Source organism: Melanotaenia boesemani, chromosome 23, assembly GCF_017639745.1.
Source record: "Melanotaenia boesemani isolate fMelBoe1 chromosome 23, fMelBoe1.pri, whole genome shotgun sequence".
NCBI lineage: Eukaryota > Metazoa > Chordata > Actinopteri > Atheriniformes > Melanotaeniidae > Melanotaenia > Melanotaenia boesemani.
Genome location: NC_055704.1, coordinates 16,196,631 through 16,220,982, shown reverse-complemented (window position 1 = coordinate 16,220,982; position 24,352 = coordinate 16,196,631). Strand labels below are relative to the sequence as shown.

The 24,352-nt window shown below is 38.5% G+C and overlaps 1 protein-coding gene across 2 annotated transcripts in view; it reads right to left on the bottom strand.

Annotated features, from left to right (window-relative positions):
• The window catches only part of LOC121634488 (chemokine-like protein TAFA-5), a 168,517-nt gene extending 152,508 nt beyond the window's left edge, over positions 1 to 16,009 (bottom strand). The window contains exon 1 of one of the 2 annotated variants that reach the window (XR_006009240.1): positions 15,229 to 16,003. Coding sequence is in view for 1 of the 2 variants with exons in the window: in XM_041977161.1 (XP_041833095.1) it covers positions 15,229 to 15,340 (112 nt within the window). In the remaining variant the exon portion in view is untranslated. Of the gene's footprint in view, positions 1 to 15,228 lie in introns of both variants that reach the window. The other variant, XM_041977161.1, reaches the window with a different exon arrangement.
• Between the last annotated feature and the right edge of the window lie 8,343 nt (positions 16,010 to 24,352).

Genomic DNA, 24,352 nt, shown 5'->3' with positions numbered 1-24,352 from the left:
TGCTTTCTACTCTGGCTTTCTTTCTATTGTTGCACACCCCCCTCCCATTCTGACTGTGTCAAAAGGGTAAAGAGAAAAGAGCAAACAGACAGCCATCAACCACTTTCACACAACTGAGCCCTAGGGTTAATAACTGAAAAGAGAAGCTTAACATGCACAAATGCAGCAGAGTATTTACGCACACTACTAGCAAAAGTATGTTTGCAGCTACTGTAGCTAATGCTGAGAAGTAGAACACTACCACACCATGAAACATTTAAGTTTTGTGGGGTTTTTTGTTTCTTTTTCTTTGGTGTTTAGTTGAATATCCTGAGTTGAAAGTGTGTGGATTACTTAAACACACACACACACACATATAAATACATACATATATATATATTTTTTAGAAAAGTGAAATTTATCACATGGGTCTTGAATTTTCTTTTTTTGTTGTTGTTGTTGTTTTGGCAATGTGGCTGCTGCTATATCATAGTTCCCAGATTTCCTTGTATTGTCAAATTCCCCAGGCAGTAGGTCTGCTTAAAAACTGCTTACTAAACTCAATTTTATTTGTAAAACACTTTAATGCAACAATAGCTGAACAAAGAGCTGGACACAACAATTAAAACATCTAAATCTATAAAAACACGCTAAAACACAAAATGCAACAAAAGTACAACATAACATAATAAAACCAGTAAAAAGGACAATAAGAGTAATAAAATAGGAGTCTCATGTTGGGTCAAAAGACAAAAAACAAGTTTCAGGCAAGTTTTAAAAATAGATGGAGCTTCTCTAAGGTGCTGTGGTAAAAGTTCCAAAGCTTTGATGCAGCGACTGCAAAGGCTCTGTCCCCTCTGAACTTCCGCATAGACCTGATAGAGAGCTGATAAGCAGATCTGAGAGACTGGGCTGGAGAACAGAAAGAAAGCAGCTCGGAGAGGTGCAGCAGGGCAAGACCATTTAAAAACAAATAAAAGAATCTTAAAATGAACACTAAAATGTACCAGCAACTAGTGGAGAAATGCTAAAATCGGCACAACATGGTCTCTTTTTTGTGCTCCAACCAGGACACGAGCAACCGCATTTTGGACGAGTTTGAGTCGTGAGAGAGAAGCCTGGCTAGCTCCAAGATAAAGTGAGTTACAGTAATCTAGCTGGAAAGGGATAAAGGGATGGATTACTGTCTCAAAATGTGGAGCTTTTAAAAATTATTTTGCTGTAGCAAGTTGATGTAGACGATGACGTTGACGAAGTTGGTCAGATAAAATGCTATAACCAACATATATAGCACAATTTTACTATAGCCAGTATAGCCAGTTAACATGCAAACATTTGCTATACGTGGTAAACACAAACTACCCGAACTGGTAGGAATGCTGAGCACAATTCACATTTGTACCATCAACCTCAAGGAAGATCCATCCAGTGTTGGACAGATTGCCATCCCTGCCTGTGGCACATATTCACACATTTTTTGCCCTATATAATTGGAGGTAGTAAATCTTGTAGACCTCTGCACATTGGCAGTGTTACGGCCCCTGGCCTTTTGGATTGGCCTCCAGCCTGTCACTCCAGACTTGGATATGCAAATGCTGCTGAGCCAGTGCTGCTTCGGGATTGGCTGTGGACCAGAAGCTGCAGTTCCTCCTCTTCGCCTCACCGATTGGTCGCTACTGCTCCCGCTCATCCCAGCTGGAAATCATTGAGAGATGCCTCGCCCTTAAATAGGAGGACCTGTCATTATTCATGGCAGCTGTGTCACTAGGACGCAGTTCGCCTCGTGTTGGGTTCTCTGAATAGTTTGTACGTTGTGTGGTTTCTTGAGCTGTTTGTATGGTTTATGTGTCTGAGGACACTTGGTGGCTCTTGAACCTTTAGAATTTTGACTGAACTGTTCAACAGACGGATTGCAATTTCAGTAATTATAGTGATTGAGTGTTTGGGAGTTTTCTCATTAGGAGAAACTCCCCTCCTTTTGTTATTTAGGATTATTTGTTAAGTTATATGGATTTTTGTTTGACTCTATAGTTTGTTTGGTTAAGTTTCCTTTGTGTTTTTTTTGTAAGCGAGTTATAATTTGCCGCCGGTTAGCGTGCGTTTTCCTTTTTATAGGTCATCTTTTGTTTGTTGTTGTTATATTGCCTGATAAGGACACTTTAAGTTTTGTAAATGTAGAACAATTTTGTAAATAAATTATTGTTATTTTTGACCTTGAAACCGGCTTGTTGTGTTACTCAACCCCTTCCACCCCTAGACCAGAAGGGGTCCGTAACAGGCAGAAACAGGCTAACACTGAACTACAATCTGCCAAACTCTAAATCTACTTCTTGATACTGTTATCGACAAGAGCTCAGAACTTATGGAAAGAGTCAAGGGAAGCAAATACGTGCAGAAACTGATATCATCAGCAACAGTCAAGTTAGGTCAAAACAAGATCTGTAGTGCAGCAAATTAGGAATTTTATAGAAGTTTAAACTTGTTCCTACAAAACCTGAGTCAGACTTTTAAGCTTGGATTGCTTCAGTCTTGATTACTGGCATTTGCTTTGTTGATACTTCAAAGCAGATTAGAAGGAAAAACTATCTGTCCTTGACTGTTTTAACTCGAGGCAGTAGCTTTTCCTAGATTCATTACACACAGTGCAGCTGAGGTAGCAGATTGAATCAGTAAAAGTTTGTAGTACTACAGTATCTGCATATACAAGAGGACTACTCCTTGTTCTGATGTTGTATGTAGTGGGTGTCATCCATACACTAATGTAATGAATATCAGATATAAGTTTATTGCATTCACTCTCAACTAACACAGTTTAAATTTAGAAAAAGTACATCCATCAAATTAAGATCTTGTAGTGAGACTGTGCGAAAGCTCCAAGGAAGCTTTAACACACTCAAGAAGCTAAAGCTGCAACAGTTCAGCTCAGCTACTTATTTCATCTGACTGCCTCATCTCTTTTCAGGCAGAAACATCCTCCTGTGTTTTCTGTCGTACCATTAGTCTTTCCTGCTGCTGCAGTGTGAGATCAGGCTTATCCACTCTGAGGCTTTTAAATCTTAACTTATTTTCCAACATCCCCACAGCAAAAAGAAAATTGGGAGAGCAACTTTACTGAGTTCTTAAGCTCAGCTGTATTACTTAACTCAGCACCAATTTTAACCCACTATGTCTTCTAGTTTCTCTTATGTTGCACCTCAAACAGTTGTTTGGAGCTCTGAATGTACTTTGCAAGCATCTGGGCCAATGTCCTACAGGTTTTAGATGTTTTCCTGCTGAAATACACCTGAATGAAATTAATGGGTCATTGTGCAGAACTTGGACCCGTTTCATCAGGTGTGCTGGAGCAGAGAAGCATTTAAAACCAACAGTACTGTGGCCTCCATGGACCGGATCCCTATTGTAGAGTGTGTCTTCCCCTGAATAAGTGTGTGAACAAGTTAACATGCCGTAAGTGGGAAGTTAAATGTTGGACCACTTTTGGTTCAGAGTTTTACCAGGCCAGCCTTTTGTGATTTCTGTGTAAGACAGTTGATCCATCGATCCATCCATCCATCCATCCATCCATCCATCCATCCATCCACCCCTATCTAAGAATTAATTAGCTTTAAAATTAGTTTTTTAAAATTTTCTCTGAGGTTATAGCTTGATTAAGTTTAAGCAAAGAAACTATGATGGTTTATAAACCTTGTCATGTTGTTTAATGTCTTAATTACTCTTGATCTTTTTATTTCTGGTTGTTATTCTTGTCCATCTTATTCTGTTTTACCTTGACATCATTATTTTTCTCAACATTTGAGTTCCTGTTTATTTTGAGGAAATTTTTACCTGCTGAGTTTCCTTGAATTGTAAACAAAATAGCACAAGAACCCAGTGAACTGCTAACTTGAACGATATGTGCAATAAAATATAGCATACCAGTATAGAAAAAGTGGTTAAGAAAAATAAATAAATAGACTGATGTATGCTTTGTGGTTTATGCACTATAGAGCTGTTTTTTGTTTATACTTAGTTTCTTCACATGGTTATATTATTGTGAAAGTGAAAAAAAAAAAAGAAAAATGTGTGTGAGACATGATTATTTTCATGTCCTACTGTCATTATCACCATATTTCTTCTCATGCTTTCATTTACTATGCTGAAGAGTGAATCGGTGTTAGCTCATTCATCAACCAACCTGAGGCTGTTCTACAGGTTGATTGGACAAAAAACAAAAACAAACAAACAAAAAAAAAAAAACATTTAGTGGAATCCAGCATTAGTGATGGAGCACATAAGCCTGAAATACAGCACAAATATTTACTGTTTCAAAGTTCACTGATTCTGCCATGTGTTTATCATCAAATTCTTCTGCATTACGAGACTGCTTCAATGCAAATGACTGGGACATCTTCAGACAGACTGCCACTTACAATGGTCACATAGACATTCAGGAATATATAGAGACATTACTGCATGCATTACAAAGTGCACTGATGATGTCACTCACACCAAAACCATTTCTATGTGAGCCAGCCACAAATCATGGCTGACAGGTGAGGTCCAGAAGCTCCTATGTGTCCGGGAGGTTTCCCTCAGGAGAGGTGACACTACAGGCCAAGCAATTGCCAGGCCAACTTGTCACATGGAATCACGGAATCAAAACAGTACAGCAAAAAAATGTCAGAACACTTCCACAACACCAAAGACACAGAGTCTGTGAAGGGACATCTAAACCCTCACTGACAACAAGGCCGCTCCACAAACCTGTGACAGGGACATTGCATTGCTACACAATCTAAATGACTTCTTTGGGTGCTTTGAAACACTAAACAACATAGCAGCACAGAAGACATGAACTCCGGAATAGAAGGCTCTGTATCTGTCCCCAGCCGGCATGAAGAGAATTCTTTTCCAAGGTCAACCCACACAAGGCAGCGGGACCAGACAACATGCCTGGTTGGATTTTAAAGGCCTGTGCTGAGGAGCTCAAGGATGTCCTAACAGACATTTTTAACACCTCTCTGAGCCAAGCAAATGTCCTTAAGTGCTTCAAGGCCACCACGGTACCAAAACAGCCCAAAATGAAGTGCTTAGAGAGGCTTGTCAAATCCACCTTCCCCATGCCATGACCCTTTCCAGTTTGCATACAGGACCAACTGATCCACTGACCCACTTGGACTCCAAAGACTCATATGTGCAAATGCTGTTTCTGGATTTTAGTTCAGCATTTAACACAATTATCCCACAGCAGCGGATACACAAAATGGGTCAGCTGGGATTTAAAAGCCCCCTCTGCAACTGGATTCTGGACTTCTTGTTGGAGAGGCTACAAAATGTCAGGGCTGGGAAACAAAACAAAACAAAAAAAAAAAAACACATCCAGGTACATCATGCTGAGCACAGGAGCCCAAGCTGGATATATACCCACCCCTCTGTTTTTCACCCTGCTGACTCAAAACTGTGTGTCCAGCGACAACATCAACCACATTTTAAAGTCAGCACTTTTAAGTCAGTTTTCAAGTCTGCACTGGTGGATGTGGTTCTGCCACAGACCCTCTTTCTTGTGGAGTTCCTCAACTGTCCATCCTTTCACCACTTTTTTTCTTTATATATTTTATTCTTAGGACCTATTTTTAAAAAACACAAAATTTCTTACAATTTCTATGCTGATGATACTCAGGTTTATCTCCCACTCAGAAAACAGAAGAACCATTCTCCTTTGACCCTGTTAGCCTGCCTAAAAAAAACCTGGATGGCACATAAGTTTTAAAACTAAATGAAGATAAAACAGAGGCATTGCTCATTGTTTTCTCTGACCATTCCTCTACTGATCTTGGCTTCATTGCCCAGTACCTGAAATGCTCTGTCCAAAACCTTGGGCTAGTTTTTGACAATAATTTAAGTTTTGACTTTTTAAGTATGTTGTAAAAAATTACTTTTTTACTTTGAGCTCTCTCGCCAAGATCAAGCTATTTCTTTCTTTTAATAATTTTGAGAGGGTCCTGCATGCTTTTTATTTTTTCTCACTTAGATTATTGCAACTCTCTTTTTAAAGGTATAAACCAGTCTTACCTTAACTGCCTCCAGTTGGTCCAAAATTCAGGCACATGTAAATTTGAGCACATCGCCCCAATCCTTGCTTCTTTACACTCCCCATCAAGTTGAGGATTGATTTAAAGATTTTTTTTTGTTTGTTTTTAAATCACTTCATAGTTTGGACATAGCCCTCTCTTATTTAGAAGATCTTTTATGCCATTACACTCCACATAGATCCTTGAGGTCCTCTGGCCAAAGACTCTTGGTGGTTCCCAGGTATAGGTTGAGCCAACCTATACTTTGTTGTTCCTTTGCGGCTGCTACCCCTAAACACTGGAATGACCACCCCCCTCATATCATCACCTGGGCATCTTTAAAAGTTTGCTAAAGATGCACTTTTACTCTTTAGCCTTTCCTGATGTGCAATAGTTGACTTTGTTTTATGTTGGTGTTTTTATTTCCATATATGTTTCTCTTTTCTTATGTTGTGTGTGCTTTTCAGTGTCCTCTTGTGCAGCATGCTGGCCAACAGTTCTTGTTTTTAAATGCGCTTTATAAATAAGGTTACCTTGCCTTTCATTTAAGTTTGCAGATGACACCACTGTGGTAGGCCTCATCACCAACAATGATGGAGGTCACTACAGGACCGCAGTAAGCCAGCTGATGCAGAGGTGCAGTGACAACAACCTCTTCCTAAATGTGGGCAAGACCAAGTAAATGGTCATCGGCTATACTTAGCTGTGAAGGCATGTTGTATTACCAAACTTAATTGCTGACCAATTTTCTATAAACTTTCCATAAATGATCTAAATGCTGTGATCAGGCAAATTTATTCATATAGCACATTTCATGTACAAGACAATTCAAAGTGCTTTACCTAAAACATTAAAAGCATTACAGCTGGGTGCAGGAAGCAATAACAAGTGCATTAAAAAACAAACTTTAAAAGAAATAAAAGAAATTAAAACAGAAAAAAAGCTAAAATAACAAATAAAATGCAAGAAATAAAGTTCTAGTGCAGGGAAAAACAGTATTAAAACATGATCAAATTTAAAAATTCAAGATTAAAAGAAAAAGATGAAGATTTGGACTGATGATTTTAATCAACTGCTGATTAAAAAGCACTCTGGATAGAACAAGGTTAAACTTTTTAAATGTCCTGAAAACAACAGTTTCATTCAGTGGAGTGGTTCTAAATATTCTTTATGTTCAGATCTCAGATAACGTGTTGATGTTAATAAACCCTACAAAAGATATCGGTTCCATCTTCAGTCGTAATACAACTCAGAAATTACTGCTGTGATGGTAGATTCAGCTTGTTCAGCAGTGTGCAGGCCTGTGGTGGACATGACATTCTCGGTGTAAAACCAGAGCACTCCTAGGCTGCTCCTAGCTGACACAAAATTGTTTCCATCTTTACCTCTCTGGGAGAGTTTTAAAAAAAACTTGCACATTTTTTCCTGATTTTCAGCTGTTGACATGCTTCCGACATGCACACTGAAGTGTGCTCACCTGTGTGTGTGCACATGTCTATGCATACGTCATCAGGGCTAAACTCTGCTGAGAACACAGAGACCAGCTATGACATACTGTTACGTAAAGCAGATATCACACTGTTTAGTTTTTTTAATAAAAGAACAAAATATAAGCCTGTTTTAGAGGAAATGGAGCCTGAAATTACTTCTGTTGTAACTTGGCACTGTATATCAAAATAAAATAACATGGCTTTCTAGTAAGGGTGGTGAGTCTTTCTGGACAGGCCCCCACCCCTACAAAAAAAAAAAAAAAAAAAAAGAGGGTAAACCTTCCTTCTCTATATGTACTCCAAAGTTTTTGGATTGACATTTGCAAGATCTTTTTAGTTATAAGGTCTTGTTGATACTTTTTTTTTTTTTTAATTTATTGGCTTGTTGTTCCCCACCTTCTGTTTAGTTTACAAAATTTCTTAAAAAAAATAATAAATAAAATAAAAAAAAGATCTTTATCTCCCTCCTTTTTACATTCTGGCTGAATTTGAGATCTTTGTTACAGACAAACCATGACAGAAACTGTTTAGGTTGAGGACCAAAAGCAACTTACTCAGGTTTAAGAGAAAATTGTGATTAGACATAACAAGGCCAAAAACTTAGGAAGTGGTAGTTGAGCTCTGGCAGTTTTGTGCTGGACAACACCAAATACAATAAACAAGACTCTTGTGTCAGCAAATCACTAAATGTAACAAGCTATGATCCATGAACAAGAGAAATAGAAGATATAAAATGCAGAAATCCATTGTCATGGGTGGATAGGTGGTAAATGGGGAGGATTTTGAGCCATATACATTTACATAATTTAACTGCACTGTATAATTTATTTATGCATTCAGAGATACATTTGACTCATCCGATTAGAGATATTTGTTGCTTCTGGGATTCCATATGTGCCTGTGGAAATATTGAGGTTACTGACTTATTTGTGGGTACGGTGGTTGTTTTTCCCATTAAAACAGGAAGCCATTCTCATACACCGGGCTATGCAGGGTCTCAAATCAAATCTTTACTGTGTATCCCTTTTGCTCTTTGCAACAGCAACTGCAAATCAGTTCATCGTGTCTGCATCCCAAAATGGTTGTTGGAGCAGAAGCAAGCAACTCTGCAGATAAATGAGGGCAAGCGCATTGTAATTTCCATATCAATCATGAGTAGTGTCAGCAGCTTAAGTTAGAGAAGAAGGAGAAAGAGGGAAAAAGAAAATATATATAAAAAAATTATGAAATAGATGTTTATGTTATGAACATACTTAGGTTTTTTTTTTTTTTTTTAATGAAACTGATTCAAATCGAGGGCATTGTAATGCACCTCATGGCACAGAGCCAAATCCCTGACTGACTGACCAGGTAACTGACAATCCTTGAAAGTTTCTCAAAATCTGAACCGTCTCTGGCCTGTGAGTGCAGACAGGGTACATCTGTCATTTAGGCCATAAATGTCCAGCAGATTTATCATCCAGCAACATTAACATTGAATCGTGGCTGTCAGCATGTACGTCACTCGGACTTTATGTGAAGAAGGTGCAGCTGACAAGCTGACAAGAAGTGAAGGAAAGGCAGATGAAAGAGTTGAGGAAAGGAATGAGAGGTGGCCCTCAAGGCCATATAACAAGTTCTCAAGAGTTGGTATGGAAAAACTTTGTGCTGGTGTTATCTTGTTAAGTGCAGAAGTCATTGAAGGACACCAGACAATTGACTGAACGGAGCTGACTTGAGCACAATTTCCTTCTCGTGGCGACATGCATCAGCCGGGCCATGGGTGCCTATATTCTACAGCTTAACTACCTCTCAGACCTCCTGCTGTGACAAATGGCTTCTGTCTCTTTTAATGTAATATTTGTTTCTACTTCTGAGAGCCTCTCAGCTACTCTGCGGCATGTCTGTCTGCCGACTGCTTCATTGTGTTAGCCGACTTCATTCCCAAACCGGCTGTCAATTGGTGGACCGTCTGAGTGTTCCTGTGTGTCTGTCTTTTGTCTCATTCCCATTGCGCTGCCAGGATCTCTCTACTACTCCCCCAGTAATCCCTTGCTCTGTCTTTCTTGCACTCGCCATTTCTTTGTCTCCATTTCTCTTCTACTCCCGCATTCTCAATGCTTTCTTTTCCTCCCTGCATCTACATTTCCCCGCTTTTCTCTCTCTCCACTTTACTGCCATGTCTTTGCTCCAGATGCTAGCTGTCTCAGCTCCATGGGCTGCGTCTCAGTGATGGGCCCCCCCAGGAATTCAAACCACCATTCTGGCTTTTTCTTCCAAGCAATTGCTTTTTGCAGTAATAAAGGAGGAGTAGTTTTAGCATTTCCCTCTGAATGGGCTTACTGGCCTTGGGCAAAAACAAGCACAAGTGCACATTTGTGAATCCTCTTGAGGCAGGAGCACATTGCAAGTCTCTGTCCGGATTTTGACCCAATTAAGCTGTCTCACCCAATTTACTGGATTGGTTTCAAAACCTTACCATTAATCAAAAGCTCTCAGTAAGACTCTTGAATTGTAAATTCTGTTTTTGTAGTTTTTATTTTAATAAGGAAACCTCTTTAATGTACTGTCATTGTAGAACTGCATTTACTTGTCCCCTTCTTTAAATGTGACCTGTTGAGCCCTGCAGTCATAGACTACTTGTAATATGATATGTAAATATTATACATGCCGTTTTAATGGTAATTAAAGTCACATTGACAGTAAATTAATTTACAATGCGACACTGAGCATTTAAGGTGCAATTAGCCATGGAAGCCGCTATGGTGATACTTTGCCTAACTGCAAACTCCAAATACTCTGCAATTTGTTTTCACATTAAGTAAATGTCATGGCATATTAGAATGCTATTATGGCCTCCATGTTTTCTACACAGCAGTGTCTGGTTGTAAGTTGCAGGTTGTGGAAATGAGGACAAACACCACTGAAAGAGAAAATAAGCTTTGATCCAACTAAGCAGACTACATTTGTTAGCATCACCTTTGTGTTCTGTATGTCAGAACATGTGTATGCAAACATTTACCTTTTGAAATGAAATGAATAATTTTTTTATATTTTTATTTTCTATGTATATTTTTAGAAGTTAGATAGAGGGTGGTCTAAATGGAAGGTTCAACTTAAGCTAATGTATTAGTATCAAAAGCTTACATGTCACAGTAAAGTCTTACCATAACAATCCTTCAACACAAGACTTATAAGGTAAAGGATGCCATTACCTTGTAGCAAGGGTTAAATGCACAAAGAGCATATCTAATGATCATTATCAACAAGCGCTTTCAAAAGTCTAAGTTGTACTTCTGGTTTTTACGTGATAAATGTAGCATTGAGCTGACAAGATAAAAAGACTGCCTTAAAGTGCTGTCTCCCACTAATGTCAATGGGTTTGGGCACTCACAAGGTCCCACTGCTTCTTAATATCTAATACTCTGAGACACAAAATGCTTCTTATTAGTTCCTTGGAATATCAAAGCTGACACTTTCCATCTGCAGCATGGTCATTATATAATAAAAGCAACTGTCACTCCTCCACTTAAAATGATACTCATTATGGTATTTAAATTTTGCAAAGCTACCTTTTATGATGCTATTTAAATATCAATGTGATCTCTGACCCCATTTCCTGGGGTCTAAAATGTAGCTCTTTGGTTTGTAAGTGGGAAACGCAACAAGTTTACTCCCTTTATGAATTTACATCCCAGGGAAATCAGCAGCCCTTGCAGTTGCTTTCCAACAGTGGCTTCTATCTCCCTCCCTGAGGAAGGAGAGACTCCAGGCAATGATATTCCAATGTGTCCATCCATCACCTACAGGTTCTTATGCTTTTTGAGGTCATTCAAATCCAGTTCCTCTACTGGTGATTCAGCCTTGCGACATTCTCAGCAGAGACTGTATATAAATGTATGCGAGCCTGTCAGCATATGTGTGATTATGCATTTTGAATTGTTCAGGCAATAAGGTGAGATGCCTGGGCGTGATGTGCCATCTTTTCTCAGTTGATGCCCTGAAGCTGCCGTTTTCATAACAGTCAGCCATCTATTGATTCGGCTGCAGAACTAAAGCAGCACATAAACAAACAGACAGGAAACACATGGGACCACACTGAGAATGACTTTAAGTGACAGGAGAGAATTTTTTTGTCCCTGACAACAGTAGAATGCCTCCAAGTGTTTCTCTATCTATTCCCTCTCAGCACCATTCAAATCTGTAATTTAGTAGGATGATGTTTCTGGATGTGCAAGCAGGTCATGGGTTATATTTTAATATAAAGTCTCCAATAAATGTGCTTGTTTCTCAGTGCTTTGATCTCCTTGTGAGTTTACTGTAGGTGTGTGCACACAACATTATAGCTGAAACTGGAATGAATCAGCAATTGCTAGATGTCTAAGAAGAAAAAAAAATCTGCATGACCTCTCATCCTTCCCACCCTCTCTCCATCTTCTCTACTTGTTAGTCTATGCCTCTACATTCTCTTCTCTTTTTCCTCTGTTTGCAATCCAGACTACAACTACAGCAGTGCTAAACTTTTTAGCTAACCCAAACTAAGATTAGTTTGCTGATTAGCTTCCCTTGTGGATTCTCTCACTCGCTTTTCTCTGAGCTCACAAGCAAGGCTACAGCTTCATGAATTCATATTGCTCCGTTGGCAAACAAATCCAAGGCAGAAAGCTTCCAGTGGAGGGAGCCAGTGCACAGACAGTATTGTTGGTGTAAGTTTTGCTGTTTTATTAATTTTTTTTGTTTGTTTGTTTTGTTTTAATCAGAGAGTACCAGAGCATTTTGCTGTGATTACCGTTTCCAAAAACAAGAGAGTAGTAGAGTTGAATTGTTGGGTTGTTGTGATATATCGCTTACTCTTTTTAGCTCTGCCCTCTTTTGCTCACAGTAGGGCTCTTTTCTTTGTCTCTCTAGTCCCTTCTTTGAAATCTTCTTTTCATCAGTCTCCTTTCATCATGAGTCCTACCATCCCATTATTTTTTCCCCATTTTTTGCCCTTCCATCGCTCACTTGTCTCAGCAAGACCCAAGTAAGAATATCAAGCCGCCTCCTGCTATTCCTCTCCTTTTTTCAGTCTCGTCTTTTCCAAATGGCCTGAGTGAGGACGGCAGATCGTGTTAAGTTGGATGCTGATTCTAGGTGACAGGCACCATATTAGTCATAGACATAATCACAGAGCTTTGCTTCAGTCGGCCCTCTGCCTACACAACACACAAGCACTGCAGTATGTGGGATAAACAATAGTATATAGTAACAAACAATGCCTTTACAGCACATTTATAACATACACAAGAGTTTCAGTAGTTTAAGTTGCACAGACCAGTGAAAAGTACATATAAAAACTACATATTAATACAGCAAAACTTGCATAAATCCACCCAAATATATGAAAAACTGTGAAATTCTGTATGTAGCATAGGCAAATTTTATATCATGATTACAGACTTCATGTACACTTGTATATAAATTTACCCAAAGAAAGCCAAGCAGTTCCTTTAATCGCCATGAAAAGCTTCAGTAGAAGAATAAAAATTAATCAATAACTCATCAACAGAAAAATAATTAGCAGATTTGTAAAAGTACTGAACTGTTTAATTCACTTTTCAAGCAAAACATGAAACGTTTGACAGCTCAAGATGGTAAAATGGATGATATCCCTTTGTCTTACAAGATGATAAATTGTTCTTATTGTTGATCATGGCTTCAGCCAAATAAATATTTAAGAGATAAGACATTAAGTTTTAATTCTGTGGGCCAACTTCTAATGTATGAAAAATAAAACTCATAAAAGCAAATACAACTTGACAATGTTTGACATTCCAGCCAAGAAGAGAGGAGACCCAGAGAGAGGAGGAGAGATGTTTAAAGTATCACACAGAAACTTCAAGCAGTGGTCAGCAGTGCTATGAGACTGTGAAAAGATGGGGAATGAATGAAAGAACAGCTGTTACAAAGGGAAAGAAGCCAATAGCATAGCTGAATATAAAATGGAGCTGAGGATGGACACAGATATTGAAGGGACAGGAATTTGAGTGGGAATCAAGGATGTGAGAGCAAAGCAGAGGGTCAAAGAAATACAGAAAAGCAAAAACAAAATTAGTCTGGATAAGTAAAGGAAGGAATAAAGGAATTGTTCAGAACTTTGAAAGTTGTACTTTCATATATTTGAAGATTTATCCACCCAATCAGAAAGAGAGGAAACACTAAGTTGGACTTTGTTCTGTGGCTGCAGAAAAATAAGATACTTTTTTCATTATGTTGTATTCCTAGATAATAAAACTTTGGAGTTAAAAAAAAAAATAAAAAAAAAGCACCACGCAGTTCTTGGGTGAGGAGGTTATGAAAGAGAAAATAGAAATCCCCGAGTCACCACCGCTCTGATTATTAACTTCCAGAAGGGATACTGTGTTGCTGCGTAAGAGGTTGAGGTCCTAGCATGGAAGGGCTGAAAGACTGCTGACTGAAACAAACATCCAAGCACCATTGATTGGACACAAGCAGAAGATCAATCGACATGGCTAAAGGCACCATAAAAGAGGCAAAAGAGGCAAAGACCCCCCCCCCCCCCCACACACACACACACATACACTCACTTTATCCAGAACCTTTCCTTCTATTTCTTTTTACAAACCACCCATCCTATTGATCATACTGAGGTGTGTGTGATTGCAAACCAAAACTAAATCATCTGTCCACTATAAATCAGGGGAAACTGAAAGAAAATCTAACACAATGAATCTGTTCATTTCTAGAAAACACCAACAGATCTAATGTGCTCAAAGACAAGATGATTTGATTAATCACCAGCTCAGCCGTTAATAAAATACCTGTTTTTTTTTTTGTTTTGTTTTTTTTTTATTTCTGTTTTTAATGGGTTTATCATGGCTATCTAGCATAGCCTCCATCTTTTCACACGTAGCAGACTGAGGTGCAGAGTGCCAGCTGGATTTCTTCTCATAAGTGAGTTGGAGACAGAGACGGGAAGCAAGAGGGAGAGAAGGTGTGAGGGTGCCAGAGAAGCAGCCTAACACAGAGAGAGAGAGATGGGGACATGGGGATGCATACATTTTTCTAATATGGTTCTCCTTAGGCAGTCTTGAATTACTGCCCATGGTAGAGTTTCTCCAAGTAAAGATGTATCATACATGAAGAAAACAGTCTGATTTTATACCTAAGCCTCTGTTTGGTGCAGGGACAATATGACTGATGCATGATTGCCTGGCGTCGCTGTGCTATCCAGGACGATTCAGTGTGTGTAAAAATTAAAGAGAGCAACAAGAGACCTAATTAGGCCACCGACACACTTTAGTTAATCCTCCCATTCTGTGAAAAGTGTTTCCATCAGACAACGCGCCACACTTTCTACTCGTGTGAGCCCTCACTGGGTAAAAGTGCCCTCTCATCCCTGTTTGTGTGTTTGCATGAGCGAGAGCAGGAAGAAGGGGGAACACACACACACACATTAAGGGTAGTGTGCGTATGGGTTTGAGCCCGCGCACAGTCGGAAGTCCCGTGTCTCAATAGTCTCAAGTCTCAATAACTGTTGAGAGAAATAGAAAAATGACACCTCTGCTACTGAGATCAATACCCTGAGCGCGGCTGGACTGCCAGCACCACTAGCGTGATTTTGATGTCAATTTGTTCCCACATGGCATGGTCACCCACTGCGCACTAACGCTTCATACACCGTGTGTGGTCTGGGGGAAAAAGGGGATGGAAAAAGCGGCAGGACTTACCGCAGTAGATGAGCAGCAGCGCTGTCAGAAACACAACAGCCCAGAAAGTTGACGACATTCTCGGCCAGCGAGTGGCATCTTTGCGTCTTGCCAACCTTGACACCGAAGCCATTGAAGAAAACAGTGTTTCCTCTTTGCAGAGAAATTTAAAAAGCAAGGGTGATAATTTCACAATCCAACTCGGATTCTCACGACAGTCATATCTCCACGTGTAATCCCACAAAAATGCATGTCAAGATCGAGCGACTGATGGAAAAGCAATGATTGGATCCTTGGGTAGTCAGGTTGCCGGTGCGCAAAAGAAAAGGTCACATCTTTTTGAGAAAAACCCCACTGAGAAATATTTTCTTGATTTTATGCGCTCAAAATCACAAGTTGGTCAACGTCCCTTTAGTTGCCCCAAAGTGTGACGGTCCTATTTAAGTAAAAGGAGGCGCAGTGCGCTTGTGCCTGAGGATTGCTTCCAGTTAATGTTCAAACTGTTCAATCATCTGTACTGCAGCATCATAAAAGCTCGTTTCACCTGTGATAGATTTCTATGATTCTCCTCTGCCAGCAGCCGGACGGCGCAGCTTTAAAGAGAAAAGAAGGTTTAAAGAAAAGAAAATAATTAAATTGGGTATAGTTTAAAATCCGGTTGATTAACCACCGGGAGGATGGAGGAAGGTTGATCGTCAAAATGAGAAGAAAAATAACTCCTTCAAGCTGACGGTGTGGACACGAAGTAGATGAAGATCACATCATGGTTGCAGTAGGAAACGGGGAATGGAGAATGAATGGGAGAGGAGGAAAAAGCGCACTGTACGGCTCCGAGTGATTGTGTCCAAAGTGAAACATTCACATAATCGATATTACGTCAGCAATAAGTCAAACGAGGTCGTGGTTTACGGAAATCACAACAAACTCGTACTTTTACGCAAAAGAACAGTTTTCCTCGTAAAAACTGCATGAACATACAATTAAAATGTACCGTGTTGATCTCATTCGATAGTGAATGAGTGTTATTTTCCCCACACAGTTTTTTCCATCAGTAGGAAATGCTGACCAAATTCTATGAACTCTAAGCTTTTGTCTGCATGCTATATATTCCAATTTATCCACTTTTCGACATCAAATTAAACTTCACTCTGACAATGTTTATCTGCATAAGGTTGATTTAATTTCTTATTTATCATATCCCTGTGAATATACAAGTGGACATGTAAACACACGACAAAAACCATAACTTCCATTACAGAATAGATTTTAAAATAAATAGATAAAAAATAAATACGTTTTAACACCTTCCTAAACCCAACAGTGTTGTGAACGTTGATCGAACTTCACTCACAGTAAAGCAATTACAGGCCGATCAATACTAAGCTCGTGGACTTTTTACAGACAAGATAGTACCACTGACTGACACTCAAATGGAAGATGAGGATGACTGAAATGGTGTTGGGAATATTTTACTCCAGTAAATCATTTGATTGGAGTTTAAGCATGCTTAGCTTTTAAGCATTTTAAATTTTGTAGCAGTATGGGGATGTGTTAGCACCTACAGGAACTTTACTATTTGCAGACATGTGAAACTGTTCTTCTACTAAACCAGAGCAGTCTTGTTCCATGATGCAATGCATCGCAATATTGACTCAAAAGATAGTCAAATTAATACTTTAATTGGGATCAGACTCCCTGGTAGCCATGTCTGTCATACCATCTCACGACTTGAGCTGCATGAAATTTCAGTCTTCATCATAACTTGAAAACTGATTTTATTTATGGGCTTTTTTTTCCCCTCAATATTTGCATATTATAACAAGTTACATTTTGCATTATGGGAAATTATCTTAAACCTTGTTGCACATATATGGCCAGTCCAAAACCACTTTTGGTAAACTACAGTCCCCTTACTACGTCTTTGTCACTTGAAGTTGAACATGAATAAATAAAACATGGTAAGGTTTCGATAATAATAGAAATAAGAATAAATTTGGCAATTATAGCATGAATATTAATAAATACATAGGTACAGGCTGTCATTGTTAAAAAAAAAAACAAAAAAAAACTCTGTTCTTCCCTACCTACCTCACAGTTTTATCACTCTAAGACTTTATTATCACTTTACAACGTTTTGGAAACATACACGTAACACATTTTCCTGTGAGACTGGGCTGAAATAAAGTGAAGAATACGTCGTTTGTGTTTCAGGACCACAAACAGGGCCACCGTCGCTTCAGCACCATGGACAGCGCAATGTAACGTTGGTTCTTTAACAGCGCCTAACACAAGCAACAGCACAACGGGCAGCAACCAACTACTGATTAAACCCCACCCACTGGTAACTTGGACAGCGACAGTGATTCAACCAAACTTCACTGACTGTGTTACACTGCCTTCTTCTGACAAGCTGCCTCTGGCTAATTATATCCTTTCACTGCTCAACAACCTGCTCACACTTCATCTTCAAGGAACAAATAAAGGCTACTATGAGTTACTCAACATTCAAGCCAAAATTGTTATCCATTTTGGGAGCTAATTAAGATAAGTCTGCAAGGTTGTCAAATCCCAACAAGTTTCTTTTTAAGAGATGTCAAGCTTTCCCAACACAACCTTGGTACAGTAAAGTGCACTAGAGTGGAGTTCTTGTAAGTCATGCTGATGGTAATAAAATATTTAATCACCTCTCCTTTCATCCCTTCTCTTCCTCTCCTCTGTAGCAGCAGTGGTGATCTTAAGAGTAACAGACTTAACGTAGACAGTCAATTACATCCTTAGTTGGAAGGCACTGGTATGCTGCCTCCTACGTGTTGTGCCGGTAACTGTGGCAGCAAAAGCAAAGGCCAAATCCTGCTTTACATGCACACACAGGCAAAATAACCCAGTTGCCCATTAACCTAAAAAACCTGACTCTAAATGCATAAAAGTAAGCACACACTGTATTTGGATTTATGTCACACACATTCGCTTGCTACTATCTGGACATAATGTAAGAGCTATGGCCAATAACTGTTATCCACCCCTAATCTCTTATTTGTTCAAGTCTCTCTTCCTCTCTCTCTCTCATATATATATATAAGTAAACAAATAAAAAAATAAAGAATAAGCCACGGCAATAGTAACTGGGATATTGCTTCAGTGTTGTACAAAAGACACAAGCTGACTCATTTTTCCCCAGCAGCAAACAATAATAAAATATTACATTTTGACTTTCAGCATCAGTGAACATTGGGTTGTTGATTCTGTAGCATGTTTGTGTTTACTGGTGCTCTGGCTGAGGTCTGGCTTCTGCTGGAGCTCAAATGGATTTTAGAAATATATATATATATTGGAGTTTAAAAGTGTGATGAGGGGTTCAAGAGGAACATTCCACAAGTGGCTATCAAATACAGACAGCTTGGAAAATCTGAAAAACACACTGTTCTAGTAAACTTACTAGTTAAATTAATATACAAAAAGAAGCAATGGAGACTTTCAAAGGATGATCAAACTATTAGCAATTGTAAAAATGAACACACACAATCCTGACATGACTGCTTACTCTTGTCTGTGTTTGAAAATCAGTCAATGAGCTGCTCAGATTTACAATGTTTTTAAATGGCAGATCAGAGTTGAAATATCCTGCCTCCTCATGTTCATCTCCACCAACCTCAAAATTAAACCATGCCTCTTTCACTGCATTTTGAATGTGGGAGTTCCAAACGCTTTTGGCCATGCTTTGTTACTTTGAACAGCATTTTTTTTTTACCTAGAGTACTGATTAAAGGAATACCAGTCCTTTATTTAACCTTTAATGTCCTGACTAGAAAGTTGGACTTTCTAATCAGTCCTGAAATATATTTTTTTCAGTCAGAAGTTAGAAATTCAGGTTTTAACCTCATTTTTGATTTGCAATGTGACATTAAAGAAAAATAACTTCTGTTAAAGAAGCACATATATGCAACAGTTCTTTATACGTTTCAGTGTTCACTCAATTTATACTTAAAACTCTTCACCTTTAACTTGGTACAGGATACAGCAGTATCTAAAGCTGCCCACCGTGACCCCAGTAGGAGAATTTAAATTTATTCTGAGGAGGGTGGAGACAGCATCTTTGAAATGATTATGAGTGTATTTCTTTTACTATGTCACCGACTTTTTGCATTTATATGGATTTAAATTTATATTCTGTATAGTTAGAGCTGTCTGTAACTGTAACTAAATCTTGTTGTTGTTGTTTTGTTTGTCTGTCCAGAACAGGTCTCTCTTGTAAATGAGTCAAAAGAAGTTTAATCTAATAGAATCTAATCTAATACATTAGATAGACATATATATATGTCTATATAGACATATATATACATATATAATACATATATATATATGTCTATATAGACATATATATACATATATATATATATATGTCTATATAGACATATATATATATATATATAATATATATATATATATATATATATATATATATATATACACATACATATATACATATATACACATACATATATACATATATACACATACATATATACATATATACACATACATATTTATATATATATATATACACACACATATATATATATATATATACACACACATATATATATATATACACACACATATATATATATATATATACACACACACATATATATATATATATTGCAAAACTTCATTTATTTCAACTATTCAACTTAAAAAAATTTAAATTAATATACTATGTAGACTCATTATATGCAAAGTAAAATATTTCAAGCATTTATTTATTATAACATTGATTAATATGGCTTACAGCTTATGGAAACTCAAAAATCAAAATAGTGTGAAAAGGCTCTGTGTTGTAACCTCTAAGTGCCACACTCTAATAAGCTAATTAATACAAAACGCCAGAAAAGGACTCCTGAGCATTTAAATGGTCTCTCAGTTTATTTCAGTAGAATTCACAATCATGGGGAAGGTTACTGACCTGACAGTTGTGCAGAAAACCATCACTGACAACCTCCACAAGGAGGGAAAGCCTCTAAAAGGTAATTGCAAAAAAAGTTGGATGCTCTCAAAGTGCTGCATCAAAGGACATCAATAAAAAGTTGAGTGGAAGGGAAAAGTGTGGAAGAAAAAGGTGCACAATGAGCAAGGGTGACTGCAGCCTGGAGAGGATTATCAGGAAAAGGCCATTCAGAAATGTGGGGGAGCTTCACATAGAGTGGACTGAGGGTGGAGTTAGTGCTTCGAGAGCCACCACACACAGACGGATCCTTCAAATGTTGTTTTCCTCCTGAACAAACACAATGTCAGAAGCGCCTTACCTGGGCCAAAGAAAAAAAATGAACTGGTCTGCTGGAGGAAGAATGGCGAGGTAACAGTCCAAGTTTCTACAGTCTGTGTTGGTTTGGGGAACCATGTCACCTGCCGGTGTTGGTCCACTGGGCTTTATTAAGTCCAGAGTCAATGCAGCATCTACCAGGAGATTTTAGAGCACTTCATGCTTGCTTCAGGAAAAAAGCTTTTTGGAGATGCTGACTTTATTTTCCAGCAGGACTTGGCACCTGCCCACACTGCCATAAGAACCAAAACCTGGTTCAATGACCAAGAGATTACTGTACTTGATTGGTCAGCAAACTCTCCTGAACTTGAACCCCATAGAAAATCTATGGGGTATTGCCAAGAGAAAGATGAGACACATGAGACCGAGCAATGCAGAAGAGCTGAAAGCCGCTACTGAAGCATCCTGGTCTTGCATTACACCCAAACATCCATGCCACGCCACACTGAGCCAGTAATTCATGCAAACGCGGCTCAAACCAAGTACTGAGTTCATATGCATGACAATACTCTTCAGATGGTTAACATTTCTGTATTTTAAACCCTTATTTTTTATTGATTTGATGTGAATATTCTAATTTTCTGAGATTATGATTTTTGGGTTTTCATTAGCTGTAAGACATCAAATTTATAACAAATAAATGCTTGAAATATCTCACTTTGTATATAATGAGCCTATTTAATATATTAGCTTCTCCTTTTAATAAATAAAATTAGGTTTTGCACAATATATATCTTTTAGTTTCACCTGTAGAGAGAGAGGGAGAGAGAGAGAGAGAGAGAGAGAGAGAGAGAGAGAGAGAGAGAGAGAGAGAGAGAGAGAGAGATGGAGATAGATAGATAGAGAGATAGAGCACAACTTAAAACAAGATTATGTCTAATGTAGGTATTATCACCAAATGTCTATAGCAGAACTACAAAAGTAATATTTGACTATAATTTTTCCAGTCAAGTATTTTTTTAGCAGTTTAGTGGGACCTTGGTTTGCTGTATGCTTCTGCTCTGAGGCTAGATCATGTATGTTAAACATGCTTCAAAAGGTTGTTATGCAATTTCCAGACATTTCATTTACACTTGGAAATTTTTTAATTATCATAAAGAAAAGGGGGTGCACAATATTTTTGAACTAACTGAACGGGTTTTCATGGTTTTCCAAAACTCTGTCCTGGAAATGCTTTCATGCAGTGAACTGTTTACTAAACACATTTTTATGTCATTTCTTCTAATTGTATCCATTTTTTTTTTGCTTCAACTTTTGCTTGACTGCCTGCTTTCTTTTTTTTGTTTTTTTTGTAAATTATGATATCAAAACTGTTTCATAAGGTGGGCATAGGCAGTGATCATCACCCAATCCCTCCTAATAAGAAACCTGTCAGTGCACTGTGGCAAATCTTGCCCAGCATAATCACTTCTCTAAGTGCATTGTTTTTAATTTCCTAATTTAATATTTTGTGAATGAGAAATCTCTTAGTATGATCTGTGAAGGTGCAGCTCTTTCTCCTACACTTGAAAAGAACTTCCTGTTTTGCTTTTCTCTACAGTCAAACTAATCTAAGCGGCTGAGCTGAGGCAGATTCCACAGATAAAAATACTCACCGTGTGCACATCCAAGCGTGGGTTTCAAACACACTTCCTTATTTGGCACATCTCAGTTTCACTATCTTCTACAGTCTCCATCTGTGGTCTTGGATTGGTCACAGTACTCACAGGGGGACTCAGTTTTTAGTTGGGTATTAAGTCAATCATTCCACCTAAAAGTTTACTCAGAGAAGCAAATCTTCACAGAGTGGATGTTTCTGCTTCCTGGAGATAATTTACCTTTGCCTTTGCATCAACCAAAGGAGATAACTACACAAGATAAGAATCATTCAGTTGTTTGAAGTTGTTCATCTTGCCCAACACATTTAGAGCATGTCTACATAACACTGCATCGCGAACGACAAAATATAGCTGGTAGTCGACTGATAATTTACATATTTCTAATTGAAATTAATTTGTACTTATTTTAGCCAACGTCAAAATTTTAATTTAAAGTTTCTAACTTGGTTTTACACACTAAGACCTTCAAACCTTTGCTCTGAAGCAAAAGGTCTGTTTTATTATTATAAGATGGAGGAGAGAACAATATATGTAGAGGGCAGGAATGAGAAAGAAAGGAGTAAAAGAGATGAGGCAAAGGATGTACCAAGACAGCTGCTGCAGCTCGAGTCCACTAATGAGTTGTGAGCAGTTCATAAAAGGCAAGATAAAAGATGGAGAGAGCTAAAGAAAGAAGAGAGAAAAAAGAGCAAAGAGAAAAATGTTCAAGTTACAGGTTTTGTTTGGTTCACATGGAGATTTTGGGCCAAGATGTATAGAATTGAATGTAAGAAATTTCCTCAGCTCAGCTCAAAGATAAAAGAAGCAGATGAGTTCAGATTTGATTAACCCTGTGGTAACTACTGAGGCACATTTCAGGACAAATGAAAGTCCAGTTGCTTTAAACTGCCTGGTCTTTTCTATGTAAATGAATATACGCAATCTTATCTGCGATAATTTGACTTTCGGCTTTGACTTGCTTTTAATGTGTTGAGTAAAATTAGCATGTAAAGGCCTTTTTTCTCCTTTAAGAAAATTCACACGAATGAGATGCAGAAGCTGTTCAGCATCGTAGCCCCAGTCATACTTCCATCAGCTGTTACATTTTTAGCATTTTCTGAGTTGATTGCCTTTTCCATCTGGAGCTGCCTGGACCCGCTCCACAGTTCTTTCCACAGCAACATATTTTTGTTTGACTTAAATCCCCCATTCAGTATTTAATGTCACTACCACGGCTGCAACACTGCCCATCAAAGTTTTCTTTGCTACTCTGACATTTGACAGCAGAACTGATCCAGAGGAATCCTCCATCAGTCCTGGAATACAAGGTTTAAAAGTACAAAGTGTTTTAGGTATTCACAAAGCTTATTGCAGGCTTTCCCCCAGTAAGTGAAAATTTTGTAACTTACAATAAAAATCCTTTCATTACAGGATTTCTGAGATGTTACTCTTGACAGCATCCACTAATCAGTGACATTAAAATCACAGACAGGTAAAGTGAATTATATTGATATTTTTTTACAATGAGACTTCTTTTATTTTCCCTACCACTTATTCCTTTTCAGGGTTGCAGGGAAGCTGGAACCTATACCAGCAATTAGCAGGTGAGAGGCAGGTCAGCACAGGTTGCCAGTCCATCAGAGGACCAACACCCACTCCTAGGGAGAATATATGCCCAATTAACCAAACATGACTGTCTTTGGACAGTGGGAGGAAGCCATAGTACCTGGAACACAAGGAGAACATGCAAACTCCACACAGAAAGGCCCCTCTGAACTTCTCCCCAACCAAAGCTCAAAGCAATGACCTTCTTGCTGTGATGCTGTGGTGCTAACCACCACACCACCATGCAACCCACTTTGAATTTTTCTTTCATCTGGTGTAAATGAATTAAGCCTGATATATAAAATAACATCACCTAGCATGAGCTTAGTACTTATTGTGCCAGCAATAGAAAACTTGGTGGGGAGCTGCTCCTCTCACCACTGTCCTTCTCGCCATGGGAGCGTCAGACCTGACCTTCCTGTTGCTCCTTCCCTTTGATCCATCCAGTCACAAGCAACTTCCTCTTTATTGGGCCACTGAGGAGGGCTTTGAACTTAGCTTGCCACTCAGTGATTTAGGTGAACAAAGTATTCTTACTCGTACAGCAGAAGGGTCCCTTGTTACCGTCATGGATTAAGTGAAAGAGAAGAAACCGAGAAGCTTTTTCAGCTCTCGGAATATTTGCATCACCACGGAGAGCTGG